At 47.4% G+C, this 15,114-nt stretch overlaps 1 protein-coding gene across 1 annotated transcript in view; it reads left to right on the top strand.

The window, feature by feature from the left end:
* The window catches only part of LOC125940951 (uncharacterized), a 96,077-nt gene that overhangs the window by 52,286 nt on the left and 28,677 nt on the right, over positions 1-15,114 (top strand). The window contains exons 9-10 of the mRNA XM_049657721.1: positions 7,251-7,334; positions 9,220-9,326. Coding sequence (XP_049513678.1) covers positions 7,251-7,334; positions 9,220-9,326 — 191 coding nt within the window. The remainder of the gene's footprint in view (positions 1-7,250; positions 7,335-9,219; positions 9,327-15,114) is intronic.

The following is a 15,114-nucleotide window of genomic DNA, read 5'->3' as shown; positions in this document are numbered from 1 at the left end:
ACATTTTTCTAATTCGTAATACACTTAGATAAAGTCAAATAATAAAATAAAGTCAAATAAATAATAAAGTCAAAGTTAAATAAAGTCAAATAATATACGAAAAGCTATAGAGTAAATAAATAGTCAAATAATATACGAAAAGCTATTTTAAGCAATAAGTATGCGGCATTTTAAAGTTTGATTTATTAACACGCGACTTACGTACAGTGATCTTATATACTGCGTCCGAAGTACGAAGACTTCGCGGCTAGGCCACGCCACTTTACGTTTTATTGTTATAGCAATTATATGGACACTCCAAAGCAGATTTCTGCCGTCGCCGTCGCCGTGAGGTTCCGTATGACGTCAATGGAGATGAAATCGTCGCCGCGAGCCGAACGCTGTATGTGCGAGTGAAAGGGCGCGAGGGACGCGCGCTTTCACGGGGAGTGAACCCACGGCAGTGAACAAACGCGCGTTCTGCGCCGTTAAGGGCTGCAGAAGTAGGCGTCTCGTCCCTCCTTTACAATCACCATATATGTAGAGAAAACGCGCCTTCTTCGGACGCGCGAAAGGCCGTGGCGGGGGGGGGGGGGGGTGTAGGGGGAGGGAAGGGAGGTGACGTTTAGCTGCGGCACCAAGTGCCTATGTATATCAGAGGCTCCGGCAACAGTCACCAACGCTGCACGCATTTTCTGCGAACGCGGGCAAAACGCCGACGGCGTCGACAACAGTTCTGCGTGTTGCCGGTGCTGCTGCATGTCCATGTTTATACAGCTGATAAAGCTACTCTCATTACTCCGTATAGTTCTCTACAAATTTGCTATCGCAATTGATGCTTCGCCCTTCGGGTGAAACTGCGACAACCTTTTTGAGAATTTGTCTGCCATGATTTCAATTGATTTCTTGAACAGGGTGCTGCATTCTATCTCCATTTATAGTCATTTCTTTTCGATCAACTTCCTAGAACATATTCTGGCCAGTTGTTAATCCCTTTTAACATTCGTGCAAGAGTATCATGGTCATTCCATTTTCATAAAACGCCTCGCAATAAATTCTGGCAAAAAGTCCCTTTTAACATTCGTGCAAGATTCGGAAACGTCGAATGTTTTGTCTTGTGTCCTGATTAATGAATAAATGGACTGCAGTACGCATGAAACATGAGATCAGCGTCGCATTTCTCTCAAATGATATACAGCAAGATCGTGCTGATTTAATTTGTTACTGCATGCAACATAACAATTTTATCCTTAGTTTCGACATTGCGTAAATGCTATCCGTGTTTTTTCATGTCACTTTCCTTTTTATCGCACTTTTATCATCTTCTTTTGCTTCAACAAAATGTGAAAGAGGACTGCCTACGAGACTTTCGTGCAGCAGGCATGCTGTTATTGCATCTAAGAGAGACGATTAAGACCAGTAATTGCCGAAAAACACCAGGAACAGTAAACTATAACTCGGGACTCGAGTTCTCAGTAAACTGGCATTTACCATCTCTGCATTCAAGTCCGAGTCGCTCACGGGTGCGCTCGGCATCCAAATTCTTGTGGTTCTTAGGCGAAAAGGAAGTAGACAAAGAAGTTTCGTGTACTTTTCAAATATGGCGGGGTCTCTTCTTGAGCAAGCAGCTAAGTCTCCTATAAAGGGGGTTGAAGAACCTGCAATAAAATGATTATTGGAATATATGAGCATAGGCAAACCACCGCCATGACAAAAGGATCGCCGCTCGTGACAATATAAAGTTACATATACAAGGTGTCCCAGCTATCACGCAGCACGATTTAAAAAGAAAGAAAGGAGTTATGCGAAGCAAACCTAGTGCGTATTGTTTTCAGTACAGTGGAGTAGCCACTAGTAGTTTTTTCATTACAGAGATTTATTTAGGATTTATTTAGAAACCCGCGAATACACGCATAATTTCCGCGCGAGTGGCCGCTCGAGGCATTTTGCGTGTATTCGCCGGCTTCTTTCACGCTCGGAAAAACACATTTATGTAGCAGATATTGAGCATCAGAAAGCTTTATCGGGAGTATTTCATGTTGCCCTACAATCGTCTCATTGACACTTTGATAGTTAGGACAGTAATTCTCGAGTTAGATTATTACAATTCCCTAAATATATCTCTGTAATGAAAAAACTACTAGTGGCTACTCCACGGTACTGGAAACAATACGCACTAGGTTTGCTTCGCATAACTCCTTTCCTCTTTTGTTTTTTAAATCGTGCTGCGTGATAGTTGGGACACCCTGTATATATATGCAGGGTGTTTCAGTGTAGCTGCCCCAAATGTGTTAACATTGCCTGTATCAGATTGCAGAATTATAATCTTGATCGTATCTAGTGTGCCTTAGTGTGTGGGTATGTGCGTGGTAGCGTGTGTGCCTATTTGCGCTCTTAACCACGTAAAATTAGGCGTGATTGCTTGGGTGTTGCTCCTCATGTACCTGTTTACGCTGATATCTTTCAGCTGCCTGTCATAGCTTTATTTGTGCGCCAATATTGAACTCTATGAGGGGGGGGGGGGGGGGAGCAAGCGTCTGCTTTCCTCTATGTGACGTGTTCGATGTTAAATATCGGTAGTTAAATATCGATATAGGATATAGGATGTTAAATATCCGTATAGAGTCTGCTTAAAGACATGGGACTACTAGTGATGCAGGAATGAACTCCGGTCTTGTTCAGTGCATAGTGCACATAATCAATTTCTCAGGACGCGTGAACTCCGACGAGAACTGTCGGCGCCTGCAACAAGTTTCCTTACGCTGTACTGCGCACAGCAGTAATCCATGCTTGTCGATCGGCTGTCTGCTTCGTGCATTCTGTTGCGAATCAGTGGAATTTCACTGCTGGCATCAACCCCTTCGTGTGTACATTGCTGGTTTGGGATTCCACAACACAACAGCAACTACCAGCCTTCCGTAATTGCTGATTTGGGATTCAACAACACAACAGTAACTACCAGCCTTCCGTAGGGGCGCAATCGCATACAAGAGACGTTTAGAGCGCAGACTAAGGCTACGTTCACACTTGGGAAGCGGCAAGCGGGCGGAAAGGCCAAAGCGGCAGGAAACATTTTTCCACGCATGTCCAAGTTGTTCACATTTGTTTTGCTACCGCCGCGGCCGCCGCTGCCGCTTTCGTCCACTTCCATCTAGTCTGCGTACGTTTGTCGGCGTGGTGGCGCTCATTATCGCATTTCGGGCGGTATGTTCATTCTTTGACCCACCCGTCATCAAAAGTGCTCACTTGCGCAACTTCGCGTGTCATCTGCGACCTTCGCTAAATTCCCCGTTGGCGTTCCGTAATTCTCCTCACACGGGCGCGGTAGCGCTGTCACAGGTTGGTGCCTAGGCGTGATTATATTTCTTTATTGGATTTTATTTACAAGTTGTAATAACATTTTATCATTTCGTATTATTGTCGGCGCCTCCAGGACACCAAAGCGGCAACGGGAACACCGAAAGCTAAAACCCTGGCTGGCCCTTGTCTTGGGGCTCGCCGAAGCCTGCGCGTCCTACGTGAGACCTACGCTCCCAATCTATCGTCGCGACGAGAAAAGCACCCCGCGACCATACCGTACACGTGCGAGGAGAATTATGGAGCGCCAGTGAGGAATCTGCCTAACTATTGGCTGCCATGGAAGTGGAAGAAGAAATGGCTTTTATACTTCTGCCTAGTTGTTTTATAGAAATGGACAATGAATAAACGCAAGACGCGGACACCTCGGAAACGGCAGTGGTGGGTTTGCCTGGCTTTGCTAAAGTGTTAGAAGTTGGGTCACTCCAAGGCTTCATTACCGCACCTCCGGTCGCGCGACGTTGCATACTATCGCGAGTATTACTGACAGTACGTTTTAGTACCACTCTTGTCGTAGAGCAAGGGGTGGTTCTTGATCGCGTCGATCAGCATTGCAGCCTACACTTTTGGTGCCCTGTTCAATTTTACGACCGGATTTTTACATGCTAGTGTAGCTTCTGGTCGAGCAGAACGACTTTCCGCTGCGTTTCCGCTTCGCCTTGGCGAAAAAAAATCGGTTCGAGACGCGATTTGGCTCGCCGCCTGTTTTTCTGCCCGTTTTGCCGCCTAGGCGGGCGGATTTTTGCAAGATTTTGCCGCTTCCTCCAGCTTCGAGACCAAGTGTGAACGTAGCCTAAGATCCTGCGCGAGCGCAGCCTAACCGGCACCTGAAAGGTAGCGGCGGAAATGTATACCGGAAATTTATACCACCTGGGGTCTTTAACGTGCACCTAAATCTAAACGGGCCTCGAGCATTTTCGCCTTCATCTAAAATGCGGCCGCCACATTCTCGCCCAAAACCTCAGAGTGTCAAAGCCTTGACAAACACCGTGAGTTTTTTTCCATATGCAGACATGATTCGCTGTAAATTACCAACCCAAACGGAAGCGCCCAGGAATGAAATTGGGATAGTAGCACCGGTTTCTTGAATTATGTCAGCGCGAAGCGACGAGAAAAAAGGGTGGGTAAGTGGGGAGGGGGGGGGGGGGGGGGCTTGGGAAAAAATTTTCGGGGGGGGGGGGGTTTGAACCCCCCCAACCCCCCCCCCCCTCTGCCTACGCCCCTGCTATGAGGGGACCACTACTTCCACCAGTAATAACAATGCGTAATTGAATAATAATTAACATAGTTACGCTAATGAACTTTCTAATTATTTATTTTACGCCACATCTTTCGATCTATGAATTATAGCCGCTGATTTCGCAAGGCGTATCTACTTGCAACAAATTCTCAGGGCCCAACCAGTTCTTAATTAATTTTGAAAGTGTCCGATTAACGACACTTTCGTGTCCGTTAATGCCCATGCATTTCGTCGGACACTTTGAGAATTAATATCTCGAAACTGGTTCAGTCCTGAGAATTTGTTCCAAGTGCATACGCCTTGCGAACCCAGCGGCTGTAATTCGTAGATCGAAAGATGTGCCGTAAAATAAATAATTCAAAAGTTAATCAACGTTATTAGGTTTATTACTCAATGCTAATTACTCAATTAGGCGTTTTGATTTCTCGTGGAGGCAATTTTTACAAATTTAGGTGCAACTAAAATCAAACACCCTCTATACTGTAAGGACGAAGTGCACGTGGGCTCGAGCGCGCGCACGGCGGGAGCGACTAAATGGCGTCAGACTAAAGAATGCGTCCGAACCGACGCCGTCTTGTCTGCTTCTCTCTGTGAGAGTGGCGTAGTTAATAGGGGCAGCTTCACAATAAGTGGTGCGAAGACTGGGCAAACAGCGAAGCTGGTGGCCCTTCTCTAGCTTTAACTTTCCTTTGCTTAACTAGGTTTGGCTTGGCTGGTTCTTAGCTTTGTCCTTACTTTCCTTTGCTTAACTTGGTTTGGTTTGGCTTGCCTGGTTTTTCGCTAAACCCCGAGTATCGGAATTATACGCGGGGTCGGCGCGCAGTCCTTGAAGTACTACTTTATACGCGTTAGAGTTGACGCGCAGGGGGACGCCAGGCCAGCGAAAGTACAGCACCTCGCCGAGCGATGACGTCACGTGCGTCGCCTAGCAACGCCTAACACCAGCTCACAATGAGGTGGCGGCGGCAGTGGCGGCATTCAATGCAGCCGAAACCATGGCTTGGGGATGAGATCCATGGCCCAGAAAGCGTGGATGGCGTGGTTCCATGAGAACTGGTGTTAACAACGGAGCTGTTTAAGCGTTTGGTTAGGCCGCGTAGTGCGACCAAAAAAACTGCGCCTGGCGATGACTTCACCGCGCGTTGCTGGACTACATCATTTCAGCCACATCCGGTTTCCCGCCTGCAACCTTACCTTCGCGGGCTGCCTCTGAACTACCGGAGTTCCGCGGATTTCAGAATGACCCCAGTCGCTTGGTACATGAACCAACGCACTCGGTGCTCATTATGCCTTTCCAGGCAAGATATGGCTTGTTACAACGGGGCGGATTCGAGGTGACGCGCAGGCTTGAGGACACATCACTGAAGGCCACAAGCACTGGTCCGAGCAGAATGGAGCGCGGCCTTGATGGCTGTTTTCCACCTGACCAGCGCTGCTCTATAACTTCAGATTGTGAGGTAGACCGCCATGACGCAGTAGTCATGGCTAACAAAAAAGGTCCGCAGGCTGCCCCACCCAGACAGCAGCTCATCGTGGTCACCCGACACGGTGGGAAGCGCACGGCAACCACAGCTCCCACTTCAGCCCACCACGAGGCAGCGCATCACACACCAAAGCCAACGGCTCTACCACAGCCCAAAAGCACGCAGCAGACATGCGGATAATTTTGTGTGCTAAGATAAAAGCCCTGTTAAATTTTTTTCAGTCCTTCTTTAAAGTCTGCGAAATTAAAAAAAAATACCACGCAACGAATTGGAAAAGGCTGCTCCACGCACAAAGGTTGATTCAACACGCTGTCGGTTACTGCGGTTAAGATGCAAAAGGGGCGTACTGCTTTAAGAAAAGAATTCAACGAAAAAGCGGCCGCCACGTGTGAATGTGATACAGGACCCGAGGCAGCATTTGACGCAGCGCAGGCATTTATTTTCTAGGACCAATCAAACCCGATGGAGGGGGAGTGAGTGGCAGCTAGTGTGATGAAGGACGGAGATAAAAATCATGATCGCAGTCACCGACAGCCTGTTCAATCGACCTCTGTGCGCGGAGCAGTCTTTGCTAATTTGTTCAAGTTTGCGGGCACTGACAATAAAAGCTGCGGTGCGTTAGCCGGCAGTCACGTGGTACTTAAAAAAATTTCGTGCACTGTAAAGAAAGGTTGGAAAAAAGTTAAACAGGGCCGACAACAATATTGCGCCAATGCGACACGCGTAGCACCTGTTTTTTTTTAATAATTGTGCAAGCAAGTTAGCTGAAACGCCCTATATATATACTGGGCGTTTCAGCTTACTTGGCACATGTATTTAAAAAAAAAAAAGGTGCTACGCGTGTCGCATTGGCGCGATATTGTTCTGGGCCCCATTTAATTTATATATTGCAACTGATTCTATCCAGATATCTCTTCAGTAGGACGTTCTGGCGGGCTAGTTGGTTCATAGCTTTTAGACGTTTTTAAACTGCGCAAGAAAACGAAGACACAAGAAAGAAAACACACATGACACCACGAGCGCAGTGGTGCCGTGTGTGTTTTCTTTCTTGTGTCTTCGTTTTCTTGCGCAGTTTAAAAACGTCTAACAGATATCTCTATACTGTAAATGTTAAGTGTCTCACATTACAAGAACCATTAACGATTGCGGATAGGGTACTGGGCTTCACAATTTGTTCGGTGTTCTTGCAGACATGCATGAAAGAAGGGCGCGCCTTCGATCAATGCAGATTCGAAGGAATGGTCATGGTCGACAATCGTACCATCTTTGCACTGGTAAGGACTAATGTTATCAATATATTTCAGCATTTGTTGAATTTTGTGGCAGTGGTCTTGCAACACGGCATCAGAAGTTTTTCTTGAATAAAAAAAAAACTGTTCACATGCCGTATACGATGACCAGCAGTTTCTGCGGGTAACCATTTACGCTCAGAATACTTGAAATGCCCAAGAAACCAACACCCTCGGCAGCTCGACTTATTCACCGTCATTACAACGTGGTGCTCTGCAAAACCAACAAAACTAAGATTTAGGAGCCGTTCCCGTCTGTGAAGGTGGATGATCAGAGAAGCTGTAGCACGTCACACAGGGTTAGGCAAGAGTACATGTATCTATTTTCATCATTTAGTAATGGCAGTGACGATAGCTTTGGGATTACTGAGATAAGCACGTATTGGTTCGGTTGCAGCATTCGACAGAATATTGGCTAAAGTTAAATCTATACACGACCTATATTCGTCGAGAACGGCAGAAAACTAGGTGGGGTAATGAAATTAGGAAATTTGCAGGCAGAAATTCGAACCAGCTAGTGCAAGACAGGGGCAACTGGAGATCGCTGCGAGAGGCCTTCGTCCTGCAGTGGACTTAAAAATAGGCTGATGATAATAATGATGAGAAGTTGAGTGACTTGTATTGGTGCGGCACTTCAAACCAAACTCTGCGAACCATTTCTTGCCTAGTTTTGAAATGTCCCCATTGAAATGTCCAACAATGGTCACAAGGGTAGAGTCATCACGGCTAAACCGTGCAATGTGTGTGGTCATGAACTTCTAGATATCCCATTCGAGTGTACCACGAGTTATATACACAATGGTTATCACAATTGCGTATTTCGCTTGTACGGCACAGCAATGCCTCCTGCTCGGGAGTCCACGCACTGTTGACAAACTATTCAAGTATGTCCATTGACTTGAAACCATACATTCAGATTTATTTGTTTCAGTTATAATTATTTTAGAACAGGGGTAATTAGAGATCGTAGGGAGAGGCCTTCGCCCTGCAGTGGACATAAATATAGGCGCCTCCGCTATTGGGCCACATTTTTGCCCACGGACAAAAATACATTGCAGGGTAGAGCTATACAGCTTTGATGTAAAAACATGATCGCGGGAAGCATAATCGTCCATTGAAGTCTACCGGTCAGACTCGCTATTTATGCATCACTTGTCGCACATTACAGCGTGATTGCTGGCGCTGACGCACGTTCTAGAGTGTACACCACTATTTGCTTCGCGCACGCAACCTTTTTGGGCAAAGATGCAATCGCGACTTGCACGTCAGCTGGTAAAAATGCTCACCGTAAGAAGTATTAACAATGTGCACGTGTCAGTATTCATCTCGTGCTCTGTCGAGATGCAGTGGGATATTGCATCTAGATTTCTCTGGACATTGATTACCAGAGTGGACGAAGACACAATGAACAATCCCGAAATATTACGGCTAGCTAAGTCACATCCCATCGAACTGATTGACGCATAAGTTGAAGCCTCTAATTGACTGGTTTTCGTGCGCTTTGTCTTTACAACAGTCCTGTCGCACCAAAAATGTACCCTTTTCAGCGATTCGTCCCGTGCAGCTCGTAGAGAGCCTTGTGCGGTTGTATATAACAATATTATATGCGGTTGTTCAATGTAAAGGTTATCGCTGAAATTTAAGATGCCCTAAGACCTAACAATATTTTGGGCCCGTGTAATATTCCCGCAGTATCCCAAAATGTGATAAATTTGTATGTTTTAATATTAAAAGTAATGTCATATATTAGTTTCGTAGGAAAGGGCAACTTCAGAAACAAAAGAATGCATTTGTTGTCTTTTGCATAAAATATTTCATGTAGTCTTTACATCAGCCAGTGTATAATTTGAAAACATGTCTGTACTTTCAGGTGAACTATGCAAGGTCAAAGAACATCAACACCTTTTGCATACGGAGCGCTCAAAATATCTTGGACACACTTTTCCTCAACCGCCCGTTCCGACTGTTAAATTTTACGTAAGAGAATGTTTTCCCACTGCCTTAGAAAATTGGCTCATGGCTTCCTTATATACAGGTTGTTTCACGTAACTTGTGCCAAACTTAAGAATATACAAATGCCGCGTAGTTGGACAGAACCAAGCTAATATTGTTTGCCGTTGCTAGGAGATACTCAGGTTATTTTTTGCATTGTGCCTAATTACATAATTAGGCCCGCGAATACACGCAAAATGCCTCAAGCGGCCAGTCGCACGGTAATGTTGCGTGTATTCGCGGGCTTTGTTTCGCGCTTGGAAAAATACCGTTATGTAGCACGTATTGAGCAGCAGAAAGCTGTATCCTCTACTACTCCAGGTGCAAACTCGGAAAACGCCTGGTTCCGTAAATCTGACCTTAAAGCTCAGCCAAGATCAAACTTGAAGTTACCCTGGCACTACCGGCGGCTGCTGCGCACACCGCGTGGGCGCCCATATCTTGAAGGCGATCTGAGATGTTGACAAAGTGCGCGGTTGCGCGGGCCTCATCTTCAAAGCTATCTGCAATGTGTACTAAGTGCGCCGTGTGCTGGTAGCTTCGTATTCGCTGTGTACTCGCGTTGAAGCGAGACGCAGCACGAAGGTCAATTCGCTCACTGCTGCTGCCGCGCCGAGTAGCGTCAGTGTGTTGTTTGTGGTACAAGTGTAGACACGGTAGTTGCTGACGCCGCCGAGCAGCGTCTGTCCTTTCCCAAAACAAGCCAAACCGTGCTTTCGCTCGATGAATATGGTTTAACCGCGTTCAACAACGGCTCATTGTTGGGTATGAATAGGGCACTAGATGCACCCTATTACGCACAAGCACCGCTGTGGGTGTTTCCACGACGTACGAGCAGGGCTTCGAGGATGGGCTTCGAGGGGCCACCCACACCGCATCTCCCGGCTCCTAATGTCTTCGTTTTGGCACTTGACATCGTCTGGCGCAGGTCACTTCGGTTCCAGGCGGTCTACTGTCTTGGGAAGCCTAGTTCGCAGGCTTGAACGCGCGATGCATTATATACATCGTCATCATTAAAATCACCCTATATTTGTCCACTGCAGGACGAAGGCCTATCCCTGTGATCTCTAACTACCCCTGTCTTGCGCTAGCTGATTCCAACTTGCGCCTGCAAATTTCCTAACTTCATCACGCCACCTAGTTTTCTGCCGTCCTCGACTGCACTTCCGTTCTCTTGATATCCATTTTGTAACTCTAACGGTCCACCGGTATCCAGCCTACGCATTGCACGGCCTGCCCAGCTCCACTTTTTTCTCTTAATGTGAATTAGAATATCGGCTATCCCCATTTGCTCTCTGATGCACAGCGCTCTTCCTGCCTCTTATTCTAGCATATTTCGTTCCATCGCTCTTTCTGCGGTCATTAACTTGTTTTCGAGCTTCTTGTTAACCCCCAAGTTTCTGCCCCATATGTTAGCACCGGTAAAATGCAATGATTGTACACTTTTATTTTTAACGACAATGGTAAGCTCCCAGTCAGGATTTGGCGATGCCTGCCGTATGTACTCCAACCCAATTTTATTCTTCTTTAAATTTCAGTCTCATGGCCAGGGTCCCCTGTGTGTAATTGACCTAGATAAACTTACTCCTTTACAGACTCTAGAGGCTGTCTGGCGATTCTGAATTATTGTTCCCTTGCCAGGCTATTGAACATTTTTTTGTCTTCTGCATATTGTATTTCCACCCAACTCTATGCCTCTATGACTGCTGGTATCTTCACTGAATCGAATGCCTTTTCATAATGTATGAAAGCCATATAGAGAGGTTGATTGTTCTCCACAGATTTCTCGATTACCTGATGATGACATGGATATGATCCATCGTAGAATATTCCTTCTTGAAGCCAGCCTGTTCTCTTGGTTGACTGAAGTGAAGCGTTGCCCGGGTTCTATTGGAAATTATCGTTGCGAATAATTGTTACAATACTCAAAGCAAGCTAATGGCTCTAAAATGCATCAATTCTTCCTTCTTATGGATCTGCATAATGTTTGCATTCCTCCAGCTTTCTGGTACACTTGAAGTCGTGAGGCATTGCGTGTAAAGGGCTGCAAGCTTTTCAAGCATGATATCTCCTCGATTTTATGAACTGTTATTCCATATACTATATATATATATATATATATATATATATATATTGAAAGACGGAAGACGACCAGGACAGGCAGCACTGGCAGACCCGTTTATTCCACCAGCACGGCCGAGGCTCAAACACGAAGACGAAGAGAAACAGGGAGGATGATGGCTATATACAAATGAGAACGATGAAGTACGTGAAATGTGCTTACACTAATTTCCCCCCCTCGTGGAAGCGGCCAACCTGGCCGCAATCTAAAGATCGGCTGAACGGGGAATAAAGTGCTTCATGCGGGAGACGTGAACAATTTCTGCACTACGACGACGGCGGTCCTCGACGGAGTGAAGCGGAGTGACTAGATAGTTCACTGCGGAAGTTTCTTGTAGGACTGTGTAGGGCCCAATGTACCGGTGAAGGAATTTCTCGCAAAGTCCAGGGATTCGAACCGGCGTCCATAGGAGGACTTGGTCTCCAGGATGAAAGGCGATGTCGCGGCGTTTACTGTCGCAGCGACGTTTTCTTTCTTCTTGGGTAGCGGCGGTGTTGCGACGAGCAATTTCACGGCAATGCGCGAGTCGAGCTGCAAACTCTTCTGGGAGGGAGGTGTTAGGCGAAGCAGGAGAGAAAAAGAATTCGGTGTCGAAGACGGAGGAGGCAGATCGTCCATACACCAGGAAGAAAGGGCTGTAACCGGTAGTTCGTTGTGTCGCAGTATTATAAGCGAATGTAACACAGGGAAGGATGTTGTCCCAGTTTGTGTGGTCAGGACGTAAGTACATAGAAATCATGTCAGAGAGCGTTCGATGGAAGCGTTCAGTAAGGCCGTTGGTTTGCGGGTGATATGTAGAAGTGGTTTTATGCTTCGTATTAGTCTGCCGCAAGACTTCCTCGAGGACATGGGACATGAAGGCTTTGCCATGATCGGACAAAAGAACGCGAGGAGCACCATGGCGCAAGACTATGGATTGCAGGAAAAAGTCAGCAACCTCAGAAGCAGCACCAGATCGAAGAGGCGCAGTCTCGGCATATCTTGTTAAGTGGTCTACCGCTGTGACGATCCAGCGGTGACCGGAGGGCCTTAACGGCAAGGGACCGTATAAGTCAATTCCAACGCACTCGAAAGGTTCGGTCGGACATGGCAGAGGCTGAAGAAAACCGGCAGGTGGGGATGTGGAGCGTTTGCGGTGCTGACACAACGCACATGAGGCAACGTATTTGGCTACCGTTGTGGACAATCCAGGCCAGAAGCAGCGGGTCTTGATGCGGTCGTAGGTCTTGTGGAAGCCTAAGTGGCCGGCGGCAACGTCATCATGAAATGCTTCGAAAACTCGAAGACGAAGGCAGCGAGGTATGACTGGGACCCACGTGTTAACCGTAGGATGATAAATATAACGATGAAGCACCCCATCTTGAAGGCGAAATTGCTGAAGCTGGCGGCGCAAGCGGCTGTTGGGTTGTTTAGTTAGGCCGCGAAGGCGATCAATGAGAGTTCGACAGTAGGAGTCTGCGTGCTGAAGGGAAGCTAAATCGGAGCGTGAAGAAAGCTGAGCCTGATCCAGTGACATTAGCGTGAGCTGGTGGGCGGCAGGCGCAGCGTCAGAGCGACGTGGTAGAGACGGGGAGTGCGCATGATCGATAGAAGGCGAAATCGGGCATCGAGACAGTGCATCTGCATCATGGTGACATTTGCTAGACCGGTACGTTATCGTGAAATCATTCTTGTAAGCGCAGTATCCAGCGTCCCAGGCGTCCTGACATGTTCTTCATAGATGACAGCCAACACAGAGCATGATGGTCGGTGACGATCGTGAAGTGGCAACCATAGAGATACGGGCGAAACTTCTGAATGGATCAAACAATAGCCAGGCATTCCTGCTCTGTGATCGTGTAGTTCCGTTCAGATGGCGAGAGGGTCCGGCTAGCATACGCCACAACCTGCTCTTTAGACGCGGGACCCCGTTGCAGGAGCACTGCTCCGATGCCTTGCGCACTTGCGTCAGTGTGGAGTATAGTGGGTGCCCTCTCATCAAAATGGCGAAGCACCGGTCCGGAAGTGAGATGTTTCTTAAGGGCTTGAAATGCCGACTCAGTCTTCGGACCATGTGAAAGAGGCGCCGGTGACCTGGAGCTTATGTAGAGGAGCTGCTATTGTAGCAGAATTGCGTATGAAACGGCGAAAGTAAGACGCCAGGCCGAGAAAGCTGCGCAATATTTTTTGATTTGATGGGCAAGGGAATTGAAGCACAGCAGCAATCTTCTCAGGGTCAGGTTGGACGCCGTCTTTTGAAACGACGTGACCCAGCACTTTGATGCTTCTGCTGGCGAATGTGCACTTTTTAGTATTAATCTGGAGGCCAGCATTTGAAAGGCATTGGAGGACTTCGTCTAATCTCTGTAGGTGTTGGCTGAAGATGGAAGAAAAAAACAACGATGTCATCCAGATAACAGAGGCAGGTCTTCCACTTAAGGCCACGAAGAACAGTGTCGATCATACGCTCAAACGTGGCTGGAGCGTTGCACAGGCCAAATGGCATTACATTAAATTCATAAAGTCCGTCCGGCGTGGTGAAAGCGGTTTTCTCTTTGTCAGTTTCGTTCATGGGAATTTGCCAATATCCCGATCGCAGATCAAGGCTGGAAAAATATTCCACTCCTTGTAGTGTATCTATGGCGTCGTCAATTCGAGGCATGGGATACACATCCTTGCATGTAATCTTATTGAGCGTTCGATAATCAACGCAAAAGCGAACGGAATCATCCTTTTTCTTCACCAGAACGACAGGAAACGCCCAGGAACTGGATGAAGGTCGTATAATATTTCGTGCTAGCATGTCAACTTGTTCTTCAATTATCTTCCGTTCCGAATGCGAAACACGATATGGGCGACGGCGTATAATTGCAGAACCGTCGGTTTCGATGCGGTGTGCAGCTACGGAAGTCTGGCCCAATGCGGTGGCACAGCTATCAAAGCAGGATTTGTGCTTAGCCAAAAGGGCGAGTAACGCATCCGACTGGGCAGCGGTTAGGTCAGAACCAATTAGGGCTCGGAGAGAAGAAGAATCCAAACCTGAGGTTGGTACTGGTGACGAAGGGGAAAGCGCTGCGACAGAGATCAGTGGCGGGTCGGTGAAGGTTGCCACGGTCATCCCTTTGGGCAACAATACAGGATCTGGGGTTGTGTTGCAGGCGTACAGGAGAGCTCGGCCACATGAAAACCGGACGAGACAAGGGGCGACTAGAATTCCTCGTGAAGTGCAGCGTGAAGAGGGGGTAACCAGTGCGTCTCCATCGGTTAGCTGGCCGGATGTGACAGCTACAATGTGTTCGTGGCCAGGGTGCAGGACGTAGTCTGCAGCGACAGCCAAGTTCAAGATGGAGGGTGACGACTCCAAAATAGGTGCATCCGTGGTATCTGTGATGTGGACGACTTTCTCCCTACATGATATAACAGCGGGGGCAGAATGCAGGAAGTCCCAACCGAGAATAAGTTCATAGATGCACGCGGGTAGCACAATCATCTCAATGTGGTGACGAATGCCGTCGATCAAAACACGAGCCGTACATTGTCCGTCGGGGTGAATGGGTACGTTATTAGCGCCGCGTAAAACGGGTCCAAGATAAGGCGTTCTGACTTTACGGAGCCGTGAGCACAGATCACGACGCAGAACGGAAACAGCGGCACCAGTATCGACGAGAGCTT

The sequence above is a fragment of the Dermacentor silvarum genome, chromosome 10, assembly GCF_013339745.2.
Source record: "Dermacentor silvarum isolate Dsil-2018 chromosome 10, BIME_Dsil_1.4, whole genome shotgun sequence".
NCBI lineage: Eukaryota > Metazoa > Arthropoda > Arachnida > Ixodida > Ixodidae > Dermacentor > Dermacentor silvarum.
This window is presented reverse-complemented; position numbering and strand designations above follow the sequence as displayed.